At 47.7% G+C, this 22,543-nt stretch overlaps 1 protein-coding gene across 2 annotated transcripts in view; it reads right to left on the bottom strand.

The window, feature by feature from the left end:
- The window catches only part of c7hxorf58 (chromosome 7 CXorf58 homolog), a 64,725-nt gene that overhangs the window by 6,627 nt on the left and 35,555 nt on the right, over positions 1 to 22,543 (bottom strand). For both annotated transcript variants that reach the window (XM_038802377.1, XM_038802376.1), the window contains 4 exons: positions 12,867 to 12,961; positions 12,269 to 12,380; positions 8,733 to 8,864; positions 7,066 to 7,295 (listed from right to left, as the gene is read on the bottom strand). In XM_038802377.1, the coding sequence (XP_038658305.1) occupies positions 7,066 to 7,295; positions 8,733 to 8,864; positions 12,269 to 12,380; positions 12,867 to 12,961 (569 nt within the window). The remainder of the gene's footprint in view (positions 1 to 7,065; positions 7,296 to 8,732; positions 8,865 to 12,268; positions 12,381 to 12,866; positions 12,962 to 22,543) is intronic.

The raw sequence follows: 22,543 nt of genomic DNA, 5'->3' as shown, positions 1-22,543 counted from the left end.
CAGAGCATGACTATAAATGGCAAGATAGAGGATGGTCTGAGGTAAGAGGAACAGACAGTTGGAACGATGGGGGTTGGGTTTAACTGAAGGAAATCATAAAAATAGGAGTTTTGAGGTCATCGAGGGATTTCTAAACAAGGATGCAAATTCTGAACTTGAGGTATTGGGGCAGCAGAGGTGAATGTAGGTCAGTGAGAACAGGGCCTGAAAAGTGGGATAAGATACAGAAGAGTTTCGATGAGCTGATGTACTCGGAGGATGGGAATCTGGCCAGTAAGGCATTGCAATAATCTGATTTGGAGGTGACAAAGACATGAATAATGGTTTCAGCAGTAAATGGTTTGAGGGTGGAGCAGAGGTGGGTAGTCTTTCGATGGAGAGCAGGATAGCAACTGATCTCAGGTTAAAGGACATTGAGGCTATGAACAAACCTGTTCAGACAATGGACTGGGATAATTTTGTTTTATTTTTATCTGCTCATGCATTGGAGGTGACAATGGCAAAGCCAGAATTTATTGGCCGACCCTAATTTATTTATTTTTAATCAATTTTACAGTACCCAATTCATTTTTTCCAATTAGGGGGCAATTTTAGCATGGCTAATTCATCTAACCTGCACATCTTTGGGTTGTGGAGGCGAAACCCACGCAAACCCGGGGAGAACGTGCAAACTCCACACGGACAGTGGACCAGAGCCGGGATCGAATCTGGGACCTCGACACCGTGAGACAGCAATGCTAACCACTGTGCCACCGTGCTGCCCATGGCCAACCCTAATTACTCTTAAAAAGACAGTCCATCTTCTTGAAGCACTGCTGTTCATGAGGTGAAGGTTCTCCCAAAGTGTTGTTAAGTAGGGAGTGCCAGGATTTTGACCCAACAAAAGTTAAGGTATGGCAATAATTCCAAGTCAGGATGGCTTGTGACTTGGAGAGGAACATGCTGGTAATGGTGTTCCCGTGCAACTGTTGCTCTTCTAGTTGGTAAAGGTCAAGGTTTTGGACGTGCTGTCCAAGGAACCTTGGCGGGTTGCTGCATTGCATGGGTGTAGATGATTCAAACGTGTCATATTGAACTGGTTGGGGAGGGTGTGAATGTCTCAGGTGTTTATCAAGCAGGTTGTTTTGACCTGGATGTTATTAAGCTTCATTAGTGTTGTTGGAGCTACATTCATCCAGGTAAGTGAAGAGGGCACCACTCTTCACTTTGTGCCTTGTAGAAAGCCGAACCATTGTCTGCTGATGATGTCATCAAGGGACTTATTATAGATGAGGTAAAGGAGGGTGTGTTATTCCTTGTGTCTGAATAAAGCTCGTAGTCTTACAGCTGAAGTCGATGCTTTATTTTGAGCTTGTTCTCTCTCCAGCGTTTATACTATGTTACAGCTGAGCTGCCTGTCTGTGTCCTGCTCACCAGCTGCCGTTCCCGTGAAGAGTCCCTGACTTGCTATTTGTCTGTATTTATACATCTCCCATGCTTCCTCTAGCGATTGCTTAGTTGTATTGCATTTACATTGACCCCTTGTATATAGACACAGATATGCAGATCACTACAGAGGGAACTTAGGATGGATCCTTTGGGAACCCTGGAGATGAATGTGTGGGAGTGGAAATATTCTAGTTACAATTGAATAAGAGTGTGACCAAGTGAGGGCAGTTGCTCAAAGCTAGATAATGGAGGAGAGGCATTGTGAGGAGAATTACCTATCACATAAATGTCAGGGAGTTTTGTGACAAGTATCGAATGTAATTAAATTGTGAAACAAATAGCGCAAAAAAATTCTTATCAGACCACTCAACATCTGAGGTGAGGACATGTAACTTAATGATTCAGACATAATGTCCTTCATTGGAACTGAACAAAGTGAAAGCTCAGGAAACATTTAATAAAAAACATTTTATTGGGGTATTTGTAGTGTTTAGAGTAATAACAATAACAGCAACATAAACATGGTACATAAAACATTTCCATCCCTATCACGTTCTTTGCACCCCTAATCAATGAAACAATAGCCTAACCTCCACCCCCAACCCTTGATTTCTGTCTCTGCTGACATTTTAATTTTCTCCGAGAAAGTCGACAAACAGCTGTCACCTCCGGACGAACCCTAACATTGATCCTCTCAGGGCGAACTTTATTTTCTCAAGATTGAGAAACCCAGCCATGTCACTAACCCAGGTCTCTAATTTTGGGGGCTTCGTGTCCCTCCACATTAACAGTATCCGTCTCCGGGCTACCAGGGAGGCAAAGGCCAAAATGGCAGATTCTCTCTCTCGGCTCTTCCAACTCCAAAGATCGCAACCTCTGGACTCGGCACCACCCGTGTTTTAAGTATCGTGGACATAACCTCAGCAAAACCGTGCCAAAACCCTCCAAGCTTCGGGCATGCCCAAAGCATATGGACATGGTTTGCTGGACCTCCCTCGCGCATCTGTCCTCTAATCCAAAGAACTTGCTCATCCGGGCCACCATCATGTGTGCTCGGTGAACTAACTTAAATTCTATCAGGCTAAACATGGCACATGATGAGGATGTGTTAACCCTGCACACACCCGCCTCTATCTCTCCCCCTAGCTCTTCTTCCCACTTACCCTTTAGTTCCTCTATCTGAGTTTCCTCCGACTCCATAAGTTCTTTGTAGATATCCGGTACCTTCGCCTCTCCCACCCATGGTCCGGAAAGTACCCTGTCCTGTATCCCCCAGGATGGGGGCAGGAGCGGGAAGGTCAGAACCTGCCTTCTCAGAAAATCCCGTACCTGCAGATATCTAAACCCATTCCCTTGTGACAGTTCAAATTTCTCCTCCAAATCCTTCAAGCTAGGGAAGCTCCCATCTATAAATAGATCTCCAATCCTCTCAATTCCTACTCTCTGCCATCTCCGAAACCCTCCATCCAGCCTTCCCAGCACAAACCGATGGTTGTTGTAAATCAGGGCTAAGACAGATGCTCCCTCTGCTCTCCTATATTTCCTCCACTGCCCCCAGACTCTCAAAGCTGCCACTACCACTGGGCTTGTGGAGTACCGGGCCGGCGAGAACGGCAGAGGTGCCATTATCAGTGCCCCCAAACTTGTGTTCTTGCACAATGCCGTGGCCTGCGACATTGTTGAGGGAAGGACTCCCCTCTCCCTTTCCTTATTAAATGTCCTCACCAGCAGTGAGCCCAATATCTCCGAGAACTTCTTGCAGAATTCCACCAGGGAGCCGTCTGGCCCCGGGATCTTGCCCGACTGCATGACCTCCAGCCCCTCCATTATTTCCTCAATTTCAATTGGGCTCCCAGTCCTTCCACCAGTTATTCCTCCACACTCGGGAGCCTCAGCTGACCCAGGAACTGCCTCATCCCCTCCACCCGGGGGTTCCGACTCATATAACTTGCTATAAAAGTCCTTAAACACCTCATTCACCCCCACTGGGTCCAGGACCACATTCCCACCTCTGTCCTTTACTCTCCATATCTCCCTGGCCGCCTCCCTTTTCCTCAGCTGGTGTGCTAGCATTCTACTGGCCTTTACCCCATACTCACACACCACTCCCCTTGCCTTCCTCAGTTGTCCACTGTCTTCCCTGTAGATAACAGCCCAAACTCCGCCTGTAACCTCCGCCGCTCCTTCAGTAGCCCCGCACCCGGGGCTTCCGAATATCTCTTACCACCTGGAGTACCTCCCCAACCAACCTATCCCCCTCTGCTCGTTCCACCTTTTCTTTATGGGCCCGTATCAAAATTAACTCCCTTATAACCACTGCCGTCAGAACTTCCCAGACTGTTGCTGCCGAGACTTCCCTGGTATCATTTATTTCCAAATAGTTCTGGATGGACTTGATCACCCGCCCACACACTCCCTCATCTGCTAATAGCCCCACATGCAGCCTCCATGACGGACGCTTCCTTCTCTTCATACTAACCCGTAGATCCACCCAATGTAGGGCATAATCCGACACCGCAATTGCCGAATACTCGGTATCCACCAGCCTCGGCAGCACAGCCCTGCTCAGGATAAAAAAGTTGATCCGAGAATATACTTTGTGGACATGGGAGAAAAAAGAAAACTCCTTCACTCTTGGCCGTCCGAACCTCCATGTGTCTACTCCCCCCATCTGCTCCATGAACCCCTTTAATTCCTTTGCAATGGCTGGCACCCTCCCTGTCCCAGATCTTGACCGGTCCAATCCTGGATAAATGACTGTATTGAAATATCCTCCCATGATCAGATTATGTGACTCTAGGTCCGGGATCTTACCTAACACCCGCCTCATAAATTCCACATCATCCCAGTTTGGTGCATATATATTCACGAGTATTCACGCATCCCCTGAAGCTTCCCACTCACCGTAATGTACCTGCCTCCCGCGTCTGCCACGATTCTACCTGCATCAAATGCCACGCGTTTGTTAATCACGACTGCGACCCCCCTGGTCTTAGAGTCCAGCCCTGAATGGAATACCTGGCCGTCCCACCCCTTCCTTAATTTGGTCTGGTCAATAACCTTTACATGTGTCTCTTGTAACATTGCCACATCCACCTTCAATCCCCTCAGATGCATGAACACGCGAGCCCTCTTAATCGGCCCATTTAGCCCTGTGACGTTCCAGGTAATCAGCCTGGTCGGGGGCTCTCCCTGCCCCTGCCGATTAGCCATCACCCTTCTTAGGCCAGCCACCAGCTCGCGTCTCTCGCCTCCTCGGGGCTCCGTCGTCCTCAACCTCCCTTTTGTCCCCTAGCAACAGTTCCTCCCCTGTCAGCAGAGCAGATCTCAACACCCCCTCCCCCCTGGTAACAGCACCAGAAAACCAACCCATATCAAACTTATCACCTGCTTCTCTTCTCCCCCCCCCCCCCCCCCCCCCCCCCCCCCCCCCCCCCCCCTCCCACCGTGCTTCCGTGAGCTAGCTAACCTAGCCAGCCTGGTAGCTTCCGCCCATGGCACCAGACATCCTATCTCCCCATTGTTCTCCCTCCCCTACGCTTGGACATATATTTTCAAAGCATCACAGTCCCCAGTAAACGAACAGTAGAAGAAATCGCTCCACCCAGCTTCCAATGGAATAGAGTTAACTAACATTTCTGAGCAGCTGCTCAAACATCTTATCACAACGAAAACCAAAGAAAAAAGGAAGGGGAAAATAACTCCTTGTTACAGAGAGCACTGCATATTCAAAACAACACAGAAGTGATTTTGACTAAATCGCCACTACAATGCCCTCCCCCAGGGTTCAGTGACCTTAATCCCCTGCTAGCCTTTTGTCATTGATAAAGTTCATAACTTCGTCCGGTTATTCAAAAGAAAGTTCCTGGCCCTCAAACGTGACCCAAAGATGCGCTGGATACAACATCCCGAACTTCACCCCCTTCTTGAAGAAGGACGATTTTGCCCTGTTAAATGCAGCTCGCCTTCTGGCCAGTTCCGTGCCCAGGTCCTGGTAGATGCGCAGCTCACAGTTCTCCCACACGCAGCTCCGTACCTGCTTGGCCCACCGCAAAATCTGTTCCTTGTCCAAGAACCGGTGCATTCGCACCACCATCGCCCTCAGCGGTTCATTCGCTTGCGGCTTCCTTGCAAGAGGGCAGCACAGTAGCATTGTAGGGCAGCAGAGTAGCATTGTAGGGCAGCATTGTGGATAGGTGGATTGGCCATGAGAAATTGCCCTTAGTGTCCAAAATGGCCGACAGTGTTGGGCGGGGTTACTGGGTTATGGGGATAGGATGGAGGTGTTGACCTCGGGTAGGGTGCTCTTTCCAAGAGCCGGTGCAGTCTCGATAGGCCGAGTGGCCTCCTTCTGCACTGTAAATTCTATGAATTCTACGATAAGAGCTCTATGCACTCTGTCCACTTCCAAGAGCCGCGTAAACGCCCCATCTCCCATCACCTTTTCCAGCATACTTGCCACATATGCCCTCGTGTCCGAACCCTCACTGCCCTCAGGGAGGCCGACGATCTTCAGGTTCTGTCTACTGGATCTGTTCTCCAAGTCCTCCAACTTCTCCGGCAACCTTTTCTGGTGGTCCTTCATCATCTCCACCTCGACCTCCAAAGCGGTTAAATGGTCCTCTTGCTCGAACATCATTTCCTCCACCTTCTGAATCACCTGTCCGTGGGTTTCTAGACCCTGTTCCACCAGATCGATCGATGCTTTAATAGGGTCCAGCGTATCTTTCTTTAGCTTGGCAAAGCTCTCCTCAAAGAACTTCACCAGCTGTACCGTCGACCATTGTGCCACCGCACCATGATCCTGCGACTCCGCCATGCTTTCCTGCGCTGCCGGCTTTGCACGCGTCTTCCTTGCTTGACTATGTCTCCTTACATGGCCACATCTAGTCCACTGCTCCATACACTGGTGGGATTTCTCCTCACTGTCTCACTCTCCATCGATTTATCAAGTGAAATTCCGAAAAAAATGGGAGAAAAGCGGGAGCTACCAAATGTGCGACCTCCTACTCCATGGCCGCCACCGGAAGTCGCTCAGCAAACATTTTAATCGATTAGGAACAAAATGAAGAAAGAAGAGAAAACCTCAGCATGGAATGACTGGTTAACTGATTTTTAAAAAAAAGCAAAAGATAGATACATTATTGTGATGATCTTCACATCAGACAATGAAAAGAAATTAGAAAAGCAAAGAATATGTGAATAGCAGTGAGGAAATACCTGTTGAGAAAATGGATTGAAAGGATCCACATCTGTTCTGAAATTAAACCAGCTGTTAAAATTGTGGTCTCCACTGGCCCCCAAAAAATCAAAGAAACACAGGCCAATACCAATAGGGTAGATTTCCCCATTGGTACATAGGATCTCAACTAACTGACACTGACAGACTCATCTCACATCACCAGAAAAAGAAAACATTCTCATGCAAAATATTTTTCTCTGACCTCTCATCTGTCCTTGTGTAAGAAGTTTGTCACATAAGGTATTAAATGTAAGTTTACAATTTTGCATTTGTAGGTTTATAATGCTGTTATTTCCTATTTATTACTGCTTTATCCATCTTATGTAGTTGGAAACTGATTTCTGAATATAAAATATTACAAGCATTTCACAAAGTCACTCCTTTCAATTAGGTACCTGGTCTGAGAGGTGGTTCTAATGTGTTGAAGTTGAATCTCTTCAGTCATCGGTTTGGAAAGCAGAATTGGCAATTCCTCCTTCAAACGCTGAGATAAAATTCTACTTTGAGCATAGTCCATAATGTCATACATAATTGTTGTTCTGGGTAGGTCTGTCAGAGTCAACATTCTCCAGCAATTGTCCCTACCTCCAAGATAAGCTGGAGTTTCATCCAGATTACTTGTGTACTACACAAGAAAAATACAAATGAGAATATGAACTGCAATAAATGAATTTTTGCATTGGAACATCATCAATGTGAGTCATGTGACGTAGGTGAACACCAAAAGCAGCACAAAAATAGATTAGGGCCTGATAACATCCAGTTAAAAATGACATTAATGCAATTAATGGAAGGAGAAGGTTCCAGCAACGATGCACAAAAGTGCTAGATGGCAGAGTGAATTGTTTACAAGTATATCAGATACCCATTTAGTGCATCACGTGGATTTTCAGGGCTAAATTAAATGGTGGCTGAGAGGTCTTGTTTTTAAACGTGAGAGCTTAACTGTAATACTTAAATGAAGTAACAACAATATTATTTTAAACATATAAATGGTACCCTGTTCTTTGTGAACACAACATTCAGTGACCTATACTATGCACAACGCACACCCAAAATTGCCATGGACTGATGTGTAAGTTCATTCAAATAACACAGAAATATGATCCAATTATTGATTTTCAGGCTATTTCTGCAGTGCATTGTTTGCTCTTTTCCTGTTGTGACTGAGGGCTTTAGGAGCCTTTGTAATAATACTGTTCTTTTATTTCCACCAGCTCCAACAGTGCCACATTGGGGTTCTCCACAGAAGGAGAAAGGACCAAGAGAGAAATGCCAGGTAATGAATAATATAGCAGACATATTCAGCACCCACCCAATTATGAGCTGCCATGTTTCCAACTGGATTTTCCATGCAGAAAATATAGGCGAAATATATAAACAACTAAACGTAATCTGTTTCACCTCTGTAAGAGGTCCCAACAGAAGAACTGCCCAAAGGAAGCAAGTACCATTATATAGGGTTGCCAATTCTGATTGGGTGTAGGGCTGGAGATTTCAGCACATGACCTTCCATCTTGAATCATTATGTCCCCAGATTCTTAGCAGTGTCCATTCTCCAGATGCACTGCCTTTCCACAACAATTGGAAAGGAAACAGACTCTTTACCACTCAATTGGATTAATCTTGATTAGAACATAGAACATAGAACATAGAACAGTACAGCACAGAACAGGCCCTTCGGCCCTCAATGTTGTGCCGAACAATGATCAACAATGATTGTTGGGGAACAGCCAATTTTCCTCATATTCAATATTTTTGAAACTAATGAAGTGGTCAAAGAAAAAGAAAAGCAAACACTATTATTTTTAATGTCCCTTTGATTTTTCTCCTGGTTTTCTTGCAGCTGTGTCCTGAAGATTAATCTTCAGTTTAGAGAGATTAAAGGACAATCCCGGAACATTGGCTAGAAATAAGGTGACAACACAAAGGTTGCCAATGTTCCGGGATTGTCCTTGAATCTACACTATGGTACAACTCCCGGCTGGGAATGCAGATGAGCTAAAATTTACCTACAATACCATCAACTCTATTATTAGCATTACAAATCCAGCTTTCGAACCTGCATATAATCCTTCATTGTAACAATATCAACTTCTTCGGCTATTTTAGTTCTTTGATACTGAAGGTTATCCTGTATTATAAGATCGTAGAATTTCCTGTGTCCCATCATTTTGCAGGAAGAAGCAGCTGCCTGTTGAGAAAAAAAAGAATGGTTTTATCCATGAATGAAAGTAAATCTGTGAATTATATATTTTTTCCTTTTTAAAAATAAATTTAGAGTATGTAATTATTTTTTCCAATTAAGGGGCAATTTAGCATGGCCAATCCACCTACCCTGCTCATCTTTGGGTTGTGGAGGTGAGACCCATGCAGACACGGGGAGAATATGCAATCTCCACACAGACAGTGACCTGGGGCCAGGATGGAACCCGGGTCTCAGCGCCATAGGCAACAGTGCTAACCACTGCGCTACCATGCCACCTGAATTATAACGTTAAAACCCAAAAAAGAAAGGCAATTCACATCAGCTACTTCTTAAATCCTCCCCCATAAAAAACAAAGCAAATCAATTATTGAAATCTAAGCAATAATGTAGCATAGTTTCATGGGAGTGTCCCTTTACGAAATGTTTTTGTCTTATCACATGGCTTCAGTGATGTCATGGTGTGCGTGGAGCTGGGCTGTGGCTCTGTGAGTTTTTACTTTTGCTTTGAGTTTTGTAGCTGGTTTGTGGCTCTGTGAGTTTTTACTTTTGTTTTCACATTTGGCTGCTGTAGACTCAGACAGAAAATTATTTTGGCCTGTCTCACTATTTTCAATTTTAAAGAGTTATTCCAAGGAAGAAACCCAATGATTATACTTATCTGCTGTGTTGGTAAAAAGTTTTTTTTGGTTTATGGGATCTTGTTATTGAATTAGAACAGTTAAGGGGGAATTCATTAAGGGTTATACATAGATTACTGTAGCTGTGTGGAGGCTTTATATTTATGGTTGATAATAATTCTTACTGTGTGTGTTTATACAGATGTTAATTAAATTCATAGAACAAAGCTTGTTTTTGATTAAAAGCACCTAAGAACTCTGTTGAATAACACCGAAAAGACAGGCTCTTGTGCTCATCGTAACCAAAATCAATAAACAGTTGTAGGTCAGGTGAACTCCATGATACACTTTGGAGTTTCTTAAACCCTGGCCCATAACAATAGTGGGTTATGTTATTGGACTAATGTGAAGATGATTGAAAATCAGGAATTATTATTTTTCTAACTATCAGTAATGCTGACCATGAAACTACTGGTTGTCACAAAATCACAACTATTCACTAATTTCTTTAGGGATTAAAATCTATCCTTACCTGGTCTGGCCTACATGTGACTCCAGATTCACTGCAATGTGATTGACTATTAACTGCCCTCTGAAATGGCCTGCAAGCCACTCCGTCCTAGCAAAGTTGATACATAAATCTATAAGCAGAATTTTCTGCCCCCGCCCTGCTATGGGATTGTCCAGTCCCGCCAAAAGTCAACGGGGCTTTTAGTTGGCCCACTGCATCTCCTGCTGAGTCAGAAAATCCCGGCCGATGATAGGATTAGAACTGGATAGATCTCCGGACATTGACATTGGCACCAGATTTGGACACGTCGGATTAACCGGTGGAGAGGGGTACATTCAACGGGACATCCATTGACAACGGTAGAACAAAATCTCGCTGTTGGTCAATGGCAGGTCACCTCCTGCCGCTGAGAACCACGCAGCGTGTTGCTTGGCAAATCCTACCCGACATGTTGAAGATGTATCTGTCCATGACAGTATTGGTAGGAGTGGAAGGCAAAATCCTGTTTTCACACCGAGGATACCTTCCATTACTATGTGTTCCACTATCAATGTGTTAATTGGGGTAGATTCCGAATAATTGCTGCAGCTCAAAACTGGGCATCCATGAGACACTGTGGCCCATGAGCAGGCAACAGAATTGTATATTGCCACAATCTATGACCTCATGGCCCAACATATTGCTTACTTTACCATTACCATAAATCCAGAGCACCAAACTGGGTCAATGAGGACTGGAGATGAAAATGCCAGGAGCAGAATCAGGTATACCTAAAAATGAGGTGCCAATCTAGTTGTTGGTGATTGCGCAGTGTTCAGTTCCATTCTCAGCTCCTCATATAATGATGCAGTCTGTGTCCAAATTCAGCATGACCTGGACAAAATTCTGGCTTGAGGTGGTAGGTAGCAAGTGACATTTGTGCCACATAGGTGTCAGCCAATGACCACCCCAGCAAGAGAAAATATAACCATGCCCCATTAACAGTGGCATTACTGTCATCAAATCCCCCATCATCAATATCCTGCGAGATTATCACTGACCAGGAACTTAACTGGGTCAGCCACATAAATACTGTGGCTACAACAGCTGGTCAAAAGCTGGGAATTCTGTGGCACATGAATCCTCTCCTGATCCCCAACGCCCGTTCATTATCTATAAACCACAAGTCAAGAGTGTGATGGAATACTCTCCACTTGTCTGGGTGAGTGCAGTTCCTACAACACTCAAGAAGCTCAATACTATCCAGGACAAAATAGCCCGCTTGACTTGCACCCCTTCACCTGCATTCAATGTTTACTCCCTCCATCCTAAGTGCACTTCACCTGCAGTGTGCAGCAATGGGTTCCACAAAATGCATGGTTCCAATTCGCCGAGATGTCTTCAACAGCATCTTTAAAACTCTTCACCTCTAATAATAATCTTTATTGTCACATGTACGCTTACATTAACACTGCAATGAAGTTATTGCGAAAAGCCCCTGGTCACCACATTTCGGTGCCTGTTCGGGTACACAAAGGGAGAATTCAGAATGTCCAAATTACCTAACAGCGCGTCTTTCAGGACTTGTGGAAGTAAACCGGAGGAAACCCAGAGACACGGCGAAAACGTTCAGACTCCACACAGACAGTGACCCAAGCTGGGAATTGAACCTGGGACCCTAGCGCTGTAAAGCAACAGTGGTAACCACTGTGCTAGCGTGCCGCCCATAAGAACCGCCTAGAAGAACAGGGCAACAGGCATGTGAGAACACCACCGCCTCAAAGTTCCCCTCAAGTCACATCCCATTATGACTTGGAAATCTATTGCCAGTATACTGAGCATAAAAATGAAAGATACTGATGTCAGCTTGTTTGCAATATAATTAATTAAAATATACTAACTTTATAAACTTTCTGCCAGCAAGATTCAAGTGTTGATGTCTGAACAAAATAAATGCTACAGGCACAGTGCTAATGGAGGGGTTAAGAGTAATATGTGCCTCTACATACCAGGATAATCCCAGCAGTGCATGTGTATGGGCGAGTGCCAGGCAGGGGTTGGGGTCAGATTCATGTAGATGGACATCAGGTAAAGACAGGATTCAGCTAAAGGGTGATATCTTCCACAGGTGAATAGCTTATCAGCACTCACAGTCAAGCATTACATAAGATATTGAACAGTGATGTAAGTTACCCCCTGCATCGGAATCAGCCCCAGCAAGGGGATCAATACTTTCTGGAGAGGATAAAATAGAAAGGAAAAATGAGAAAAATTGAAGTTACCTCAGTTGCAGCTTTGATTATTCTTTTTCCACTGAAATATTGATTTTTATAATTCCCAAAATGTTGAAAAATCTTAAACACAAGGATAGGAGGAAACTCTTCTCCAGCAAATCTGAGGGAAAATCAGATGATTGATTTCTGTAAATGGCGCCAGTCTTTCTAGGTAACTGCGCTGTTTTATGTTTTAAATTAGAAGCCACAAGCAATGTATTCCTGGTCCATCATTCAATATTTAATTGTGCTGACTGCACAAATTCAAATAGGGGTTATCATTGCAATTCTGTCCTGTCAGCATTACTGTAGCACCAATGTAATCTGGTTATATGCTGTGCTATAAAACTTACAAAGCAGAACTTGTTAAGTATACAAGAGAAACAATGAAACAGCTCTTAATGTTTAGTTTATTTTAAAATTAAAAGTATTTTTCAGCTGATAGATGAAAATTATGAAAAACTGTATATTAGTTTTAGATCAATTATAGTTCTATGCTACAATACTATGCATTTCTCAAATACAGTCAATTCTGAGTTTGTTTATTTTGCACTTCTTTTCCTTATAATTACAGTTGTTTTGCTGTTTAGAGTCCCTCAGAACTTACCTGAATCTAACTTTATAGGACATGCTAGTATCCTTCAGGAGCTCAGCATCAGCGGGTTGCAACTTCCTTAGAATGTCAGTTGTCAGGCAGTGTTCCTATCACAGAAGAAAACTGGTAAACTTGTACAGATTTCCACACAGGTGCATTGCAAATAAACTGTATGTATTCTTTGGGGAAAATAGCCCTGACTAATTCAAGCACCATTATTTTCTGGGTATCTTGTAATGCCAGAAATAACCATTGCATTCAGTGAGTAAAATATTGTACATAGAAGGAATTGTTACCTTTTCATAAAGTTTTTCTTTTAGAAAGGGCAGCATGGTGGCACAATGGTTAGCACTGTTGCTTCACAGCCCCAGGGACCCGGGTTCAATTCCAGCCTTGGGTGACTGTCTGTGTGGAGTTTGTACGTTTTCCCTGTGTCTGTGTGGGTTTCCTCCCACAATCTAAAGATGTGTGGGTCAGGTGGATTGTCCATGCTAAATTGCCCCTCAATGTCCAGGGATGTGCAGGTTAGATTATGAGATTACAGGGATAGGGCGAGGTGGACATTTGTAAATGGGCAGCGTGCTCATTTGAAGGGTCAGTGCAGACTTGATGGACCGAATGGCCTCCTTCTACACTGTGGAGATTCTGATGATTCTGCGGAAGGATTGGTAAAACTTATATAAAAATTCTGAAAGCCAAACCTAAATTTATTGGGTGGGCTTTGCTGGTTCAATATCATCATTGGTGGTGAGCAGGCATTTGGACAATAAAATCTGACTAGAGAAACAGGGGTATGTATGGTATCCTACACACACTGTCACATAATCCCGAGTTCTGGAGAATTGCTAGGGGCATATATTATGGGGTCATAAAAGGCAATGAGTCCATTAGCAAAGAAAGCGGATCTAATTGAAAACAAAAGTGGGTGGTCACAACTGACTGCAATAAACAGCTGGAGAGATAGGTGGAACACTACCTTGAGTTGTAATCTAGGGAGAACACTGTCACTGAGGAAGCTCTAAATCTGCAGAAACCTGTCTATCGTAGCGGAGGGGGGAGGAGGGAGCGGGAGGAGGGGGGGGGAGGAGGGGGGGGAAGGAGGGGGGAGGAGGAGGGGGGAAGGAGGAGGGGGGAAGGAGGAGGGGGGAAGGAGGAGGGGGGGAGGAGCAGGGGGGAAGGAGGAGGGGGGGAGGAGCAGGGGGAAGGAGGAGGGGGGGAGGAGAGGGGGGGAGGAGGAGAGAGGGGGAGGAGGAGGGGGGAGGAGGAGGGGGGGAGGGGGGGGGGGGGTCCGAGGACTGGTGGTATGAGCAGCGTAAATCGAGAAAGATGGGCTGCCCACTGGCTCGTGGCAAAAAAAACAATACTACTACTACTAACTTAAGGTCAACAGAATAACAACAAAGTCCAAAACAAAATGCCCCATGGTCGCATCAGATGGACACGATCAGCCTGTAGGGTGCCCGTGGTGTTCTGGAGGACCGTCGCAATGGAGCCGGTGACGCCGGGCCGATGGTCGGCCTTGCCTCCGGGAGCGTCGGCCGTAGCTGTGTCTCCGTACCCCGGGCCGGTGGTGGACACGCTGTAATCGGGGGAGAGGGCGCATGTGCGCTGGGTCATGGGGGCGCGGGGGGCGCTGGGGGGGAGGTGTTGATATAGGGGGAGAAGGCCGCACGCCGGCGGGTGCCAGGTCCCGAAGCGAGACCGTATCCTGCTGACCGTCGGGATACTCTACGTACGCATACTGCGGGTTGGCGTGGAGTAACTGGACTCGCTCAACCAACGGGTCGGACTTGTGTAGCCGCACATGCTTCCGGAGCAAGATGGGCCCGGGGGTGGCCAGCCAGGTCGGGAGAGGGGATCCTGAGGACGACTTCCTGGGGAAAACAAGAAGGCGTTTATGAGGTGTTTGATTAGTGGTGGTACAGAGGAGAGACCGGATTGAATGCAGGGCGTCGGGGATGACCTCTTGCCAACGGGGGCCTGCAGGATGGTCTTCCAAATGGTGCCATTCTCCTGCTCGACTTGACCGTTACCCCGGGGGTTATAACTGGTCATCCTGCTAGAGGCTATGCCCCTGCTGAGCAGGAATTGACGCAGTTCGTCACTCATAAAGGAGGACCCCCGGTCGCTATGGATGTATGCGGGGTAACCGAACAGGGAGAAGATGGATAGGAGGGCCTTTATGAAAGTTGTTGTGGTCATGTTGGGACAGGGAATGGCGAAAGGGAAGCAGGAGTATTCGTCGATAACACTCAAGAAATATGTGTTGCGGTTGTTGGAGGGGAGGGGACCCTTGAAGTCTATACTGAGACGTTCAAAGGGACGGGATGCCTTGATCAGATGCGCTTGTTTGGGGCGGTAGAAGTGCGGTTTGCACTCGGCGCAGACGTGGCAGTCCCTGGTGACGGTCCTGACCTCCTCAACGGAGTAGGGCAGGTAAAATGGTAAAAACGGGTGACCCCTGGATGGCAGAGGTCCGTGTGGAGGGAGCGGAGGCGATCATTCTGCGCGCCGGCGCAGGTACCGCGGGATAGGGCATCAGGAGGCTCATTGAGCTTCCCAGGACGACACAAGATATCGTAGTTGTACGTGGACAACTCGATCCGCCACCGCAAGATCTTGTCATTCTTGATCTTGCCCCTCTGTGCATTATCGAACATGAAAGCTACTGACCGTTGGTCTGTGAAGAGGGTAAACCTCCTGCCAGCCAGATAGTGCCTCCAATATTGCACAGCTTCGACTATGGCCTGTGCCTCCTTTTCCACCGAGGAATGGCGGATTTCGGAAGCATGGAGGGTTCGTGAGAAGAAGGCCACGGGTCTGCCCACTTGGTTCTTGGTGGCCGCCAGAGCTACGTCAGACGCGTCGCTCTCGACCGGGAATGGGAGGGATTCGTCGATAGCATGCATCGTGGCCTTTGCGATATCCGCTTTGATGCGGCTAAAGGCCTGGCGGGCCTCCATCGACAGGGGAAAGGAGGTAGACTGGATGAGTGGGCGGGCTTTGTCGGCGTAGTTGGGGACCCACTGGGCGTAACATGAGAAGAAGCCCAGGCAGCGTTTGAGGGATTTGAGGGAGTTGGGGAGAGGGAGTTTCATCAGGGGGCACATGCGTTCGGGATCAGGGCCTATCACTCCGTTACGCACTATGTAGCCAAGGATGGCTAGACGGTCGGTGCTAAACATGCACTTATCCTTATTGCAGGTTAAATTAAGGAGTTTTGCGGTTCGGAGGAATTTTTGGAGGTTGATGTCATGGTCCTGCTGGTCATGGCCCGAGATAGTAACGTTATCGAGATATGGGAAGTTGGCCCGTAAACCGTGCTTGTCGACCATTCGGTCCATCTCCCGTTGGAAGACCGAGACTCCATTTGTGACACCGAATGGAACCCTGAGGAAGTGGTAGAGGCGCCCATCTGCCTCAAACGCGGTGTACTTACGGGCACTCGCGCGGATGGGGAGCTGGTGGTAGGCGGACTTAAGATCCACCGTGGAAAAGACTTTGTATTTCGCGATCTTGTTAACCAGGTCGGAAATACAGGGGAGAGAGTACACGTCCAGCTGCGTAAACCTGTTGATGGTCTGACTGTAATCAATGACCATCCGTTTTTCTCCCCAGTCCGAACTACCAGCACTTGGGCTCGCCAGGGACTGTTGCTGGCCTCGATAAGTCCTTCCTTAATGAGCCTCTGGACCTCGGACCCGATGAAGGTCCGGTCCTGGGCATTGTATCGTCTGCTCCGAGTGGCGACAGGTTTACAATCTGGGGTGAGATTAGCAAACAAGGAAAGGGGGTCCACTTTGAGGGATGCGAGGCTGCAAACAGTAAGGGGGGGAATAGGGCCGCCGAATTGGAAGGTCAAGCTCTGCAGGTTGCACTGGAAATCCAGGCCCAAGAGTGCCGGAGCGCATAGACGGGGGAGAATGAGGAGTCTAAGTTTTTGAAAATCCTCCCCTGGACCGTGAGGTCCGCTGTGCAGCACCCGGTGATTTGGACGGAGTGCGAACCCGAGGCCAATTCAATCTTATGCTTAACTGGATGGATGGGGAGCACGCAGTGTCTTACCGTGTCAGGGTGGACAAAACTTTCCGTGCTCCTGGAGTCCAGCTGGCATCTCGTTTTGTGTCCGTTGAGCTGGATCGTTGTCGTAGTCTTGGCGAGCGAGCGTGGTCGCGACTGGTCGAGTGTGCTGGAAGCAAGTCTTGGCGAGAGTTCCAGATCATCCTCGGTGGCAGAGTAATCGCTGGCAGGGCCTTCCGTGTTGGCCCAAGATGGCGGCGCCCAGGACCCGCACGTGGAGCCCGGGCCCCAAGATGGTGGCGCCCATGGCCCGCACATGGTGTCCGGGGCCCAAGATGGCTGCTGGCAGTGTCAGCGGCGTCTGCGGCCCGGTCGGGACAGCCGGGAACGAGGGTCAGGAGGACCGTTGCGGGGGCCGGGCGGCGGGCCGGAGAGGTCGGTGCACGGCGCTGGGCCCTAGGGGGGCCTGTGGGGGGCGATCCGCGGTCGCTGCGCGGAACAGCAGCGACCGACTTGGTCTGGCAGACCACTGCGTAGTGGCCCTTCTTCCCGTAGCTCTTACACAGAGCGGAGCGGGCCGGGCAGCGCGGGCGGGGGTGCTTGGAGAGGCCACAAAAATAGCAGCGGGGCCCCGCTAGTTTGTCGGAGCGACCCGCAGCGCAGGCCTGGGGGGGGAGGGGGGGGGGGGGGGTAGGGTCCATGGAGGACGGGGGTGGTGCGTGCCATGAAGTCCAGGGGGTTGCTGCACGGCCGGGGGCGAATGCGCGGGCATTCGGGTCAGCAACCTCCAGGGAAGTTGCAAGGATCCGTGCCTCAGCTAGGCTGAGGGCGTTCTTTTCCAGCAATCGTTGGCGGATAGAGGGGGATTGCATGCCAGCAACGTAAGCGTCTCTAATTAAAAGTTCCATGTGCTCAGTCGCCGAAACCTGGAGACAGGTGCACATTCTCCCTAGAGCTGTGAGGGCCTGGTAAAACTCGTCGAGTGACTCACCAGGGAACTGTTGTCTAGTCGTCAGGTGATGCCGTGCGTATACTTCGTTGACCGGCTGGAGAAAATGTCCTTTGAGAATCTCCATGGCTGCATCATAATCGCTTTCGTCCTCAATCACTGAATATACCGCCATGCCCACGCATGAGTGGAGGATGTGGAGTTTCTGCTCCTTGGTGGGCTTGCTGGCTGCAGTTGTCAGGTAACTGTTGAAACACGCCTGCCAGTGTTTAAAGATTGCAGACGCATTTGAGGCATGCGGGCTGGTGCGGAGGCAGTCAGGCTTGATGCGTAGATCCATTCCAAAACTCTAGCTGATTAAATTGATGAACCATCAATTGGACTCGAGACACGATGAAGATCCAAACTGTGGCTTTAATCAGCTAGTTGTTAGCCCGGTGGTCGACTACAGAGAAAGGCCGACCGCCGGGAACTCTGGGTACTTATACCCCACCTCGGAGGCGGGGTCTACTTGCCTCTCAACCAATTGGTGAGCAGTCACATGACTAGTCCCAGCCAATCGGACGAGAGGCATATGACCAGCCAGAGCCAATGGGAAACCGATGCTCTGCACCAATGGCAGTGCTCACATTCATACCACCACACTCTGCTGGCTGGAGAGGGCGGTGCCCCATGATATACACAATGAAAAGATGGTGGTTCTGTACAAAAGCAAGAGTAAGCACAGCTACATGATAACTGGCATGGCCTCTGAGCATCGTGGAAAAAGTATGTACCCGTGTTGCCCTTTTCAGATTGCAGACCTTGGTTGAACGCAGCACAGTAGTTAGCACAGTTGCTTCACAGCTCCAGGGTCCCACATTCGATTTCTGGCTTGGGTCACTGTCTGTGAGGAGTCTACACGTTCTCCCCGTGTGTGCGTGGGCTTCCACCGGATGTTGCCATTTCCTCCCACAGTCCAATGATGTGCCGGTTAGGTGGATTGGCTATGCTAAATTGCCCTTAGTGTCCAATAAAGGTTAGGTGGGGTTACGGGGATAGGGTGAAAGTGTGGGGATAGGGTGGATGTACGGGTTGGGTAGGATGCTCTTTCCAAGGGCCGGTGCAGACTCGATGGGCCGAATGGCCTCCTTCTGCAATGTAAATTCTATGATTATATGATCTCAAATCCCAGTGTAATTGGCATGATTTTCTCAGTCCAGCAGCTGCAAGAGAAATGCCGTGTAAAAAGATCCCAATTTTCTGCCTTCATGAATCTCACCATGCGCATTGATGTGACTTATTTAAGATGCTGGATAAAATGGGCTGTCCGCCGAGGCTGCTCTATGTGAGCTCTTTGCATGACAAAGTGATGGGTATGGTGAGCTATGATGGGGCAACATTGGAACCCTTTGTGGTCTGCAATGGGGTCAAACACGGCTGTGTTCTGGCACCGGCACTCTTTGGCATGTTCTTCTCCTTGCTGTTGTCATATGTCTCTCGGTCATCTACTAACATAACAGAAATGATGAATAGCTGTTCAGCCTTGTTTGCCTGAGATCCAAGACGAAAGTGCGCCAAATCCTCTTAAGAGAGTTTCTCGATGTTGGCATTAGCATTCCACAACAAAGAACATCTTAATCAGCAAATGAACAGACTCTCTCAGGCCTCTCAAGAGTTTGCTTTGATTGTAAGGCGCGTCAGTCAGGATCCTGATATGTAATAACTGGAAGGCGTGTCGGTCTGGACCGCCCGATATGTAATAACTGGAAGGCGTGTCAGTCAGGATCCTGATATGTAATAACTGGAAGGCGTGTCGGTCTGGACCCCGATATGTAATAACTGGAAGGCGTGTCAGTCTGGACCCCAATATGTAATAACTGGAAGGCGTGTCGGTCTGGACCCCAATATGTAATAACTGGAAGGCGTGTCGGTCTGGACCCCAATATGTAATAACTGGAAGGCGTGTCGGTCTGTACCCCGATATGTAATAACTGGAAGGCGTGTCGGTCTGTACCCCGATATGTAATAACTGGAAGGCGTGTCGGTCTGGTCCCCGATATGTAATAACTGGAAGGCGTGTCGGTCTGGACCCTGATATGTAATAACTGGAAGGCGTGTCGGTCTGGACCCTGATATGTAATAACTGGAAGGCGTGTTGGTCTGGACCCTGATATGTAATAACTGGAAGGCGTGTCAGTCTGGACCCCAATATGTAATAACTGGAAGGCGTGTCGGTCTGGACCCCAATATGTAATAACTGGAAGGCGTGTCGGTCTGGACCCCAATATGTAATAACTGGAAGGCGTGTCGGTCTGGACCCCAATATGTAATAACTGGAAGGCGTGTCGGTCTGGACCCTGATATGTAATAACTGGAAGGCGTGTCGGTCTGGACCCTGATATGTAATAACTGGAAGGCGTGTCGGTCTGGACCCTGATATGTAATAGCTGGAAGGCGTGTCAGTCTGGACCCTGATATGTAATAACTGGAAGGCGTGTCAGTCTGGACCCCGATATGTAATAACTGGAAGGCGTGTCGGTCTGGATCCCGATATGTAATAACTGGAAGGCGTGTCAGTCTGGACCCCAATATGTAATAACTGGAAGGCGTGTCGGTCTGGACCCTGATATGTAATAACTGGAAGGCGTGTCGGTCTGGACCCTGATATGTAATAACTGGAAGGCGTGTCGGTCTGGACCCTGATATGTAATAACTGGAAGGCGTGTCAGTCTGGACCCCGATATGTAATAACTGGAAGGCGTGTCGGTCTGGATCCCGATATGTAATAACCACAGGTTTCTACCAGGTAGGATGGATGGCTGGTTCCAGAGCTGGCAGAGGGCAGGTATCGAAAGGATGGGTGACCTGTTTATCGATGGGAGCTTTCCCAGCCTGCAGGCTCTGGAGGTCAAATTTAAACTGCCGCCAAGGGGACGGCTTTAGATATTTGCAAGTGCGTGCCTTCCAGAGGAAACAGGTGGTGGCCGTCCCGCTGCTGCCGCCACGGGGGCTACAGTATTGAATAATTTCCGGTACCTGGGTGGGGAAGGGGAGGGTGTCGGATATCTACCAGGAGCTGTTGGAGGCGGAGGAAACCCCGGTGGAGGAGCTTAAGGGCAAATGGAAGGAGGAGTTAGGAGGAGAGTTAGAGCTGGGTGTGTGGGCGGAAGCCCTAAGTAGGGTCAATTCCTTCACATCGTATGCTAGGCTCAGTCTAATCCAGTTTAAGGTGGCCCACCGGGCATACATGACGGTGGCGAGGATGAGCAAGTTTTTTGGGGTAGAAGACAGATGTGTGAGATGTACGGGAAGCCCAGCAAACCATGTCCATATGTTTTGGGCATGCCCGAAGCTTGGAGGGTCCTGTCAGGGGTTTGCCAAGGCAATGTCCAAGGTGCTAGGTGGTGTCGAGTCTAGAGGTCGCAATCTTTGGAGTGTCAGAAGACCCGGGAGTTCAGGGAGTGAAAGAGGCCGACGTTCTGGCCTTTGCCTCCCTGGTAGCCCGGAGACGGATCCTTTTAATGTGGACGGACTCGAAACCCCCGAGCGTAGAGACCTGGGTTAGTGACATGGCTGGGTTTCTCAGTCTCGAGAAAATAAAGTTTGCCTTAAGAGGATCAATGGTAGGGTTCTCCCGGAGGTGGCAATCGTTTGTCGACTTTCTTGGAGAAATTTTAAATGTCGGCAGTAGCAGCATTCCGAAGGGGATGGGGTAAGTGTTATTTCATGTTATTTCATGTGGTGAAGATAGACCCGATTGGGGAAATGTCTATTTTTTCACCATGTTAATGTTCAATGTTTACTGTTCTTTTTTTGTTATTGTTATAAAATTTTACAAATACTTCAATAAAAATATTTTTTTAAAAGAGTTTGCTTTGACTATCAGTATCAAGAAGACAAATATCATGATCCAGGATGATGCCACACCGCCATCCATCAGCATTGGCAATGTGATGCTGGAGATTCTGGATAGCTCCACATATCCAGGCCCCACAATCACCAATAATCTGTTACTTGATGTTGAAATCAACACATACATCACAAAAACTGCAGTCTTACGTCCAAGTCGAGTTAGAGAATGTGGAACAACAGCAAAACATGAGTCTACCAAGCCTGTATCCTCAGCACACCCATCTACTGGGGTGAAGCCTTGACAACATATGCTCGGTAGGAGAAAAGGCTCAACAGTTTCTATCTATGCTGTCTCAGATATATCCTTGGCAGCACAAGGTCACCAACTCAGAAATCCTCGAGTGTACTAATTCCATCGGCATACATTCATTGCTAAGCTAATGACATCCACATTGTGTTACAATCCCAACCCAGTTCCCGATTTTTGTTATTGCCCCAGATGACACCCTCAGAATTTTGTTATGATCCAGTTAGTGATCAATAATTTTTGTTTTAATATTAATGGAATTATAAATCTTAGTTACTTCCAAAGAGAATAAATCCACAAGATTCCACAATTATACACAAACAGAAGAAATGTTACTATACACTGTGATGAATGTAGGCAATTGTCATATTTTATATTTTGTTGCAGTAATGTTATTAAAACCTCGGTTCAGGTACATGCAGACAATATGATTGTTAGAGCTGGACTTCCGGTTGAGACCATGGAGTGAATGGTCACATACAGGTCTGCTCCTGCTTAAAGTCACAGAAAAGAGTTCTCTTTACACAGACACGTGTGGAATTTTGATGAAAAGGCGTAAGTGAATGGGAGTGCGATGTC

The sequence above is a fragment of the Scyliorhinus canicula genome, chromosome 7 (assembly GCF_902713615.1).
Source record: "Scyliorhinus canicula chromosome 7, sScyCan1.1, whole genome shotgun sequence".
Classification (NCBI taxonomy): Eukaryota; Metazoa; Chordata; class Chondrichthyes; order Carcharhiniformes; family Scyliorhinidae; genus Scyliorhinus; species Scyliorhinus canicula.
This window is presented reverse-complemented; position numbering and strand designations above follow the sequence as displayed.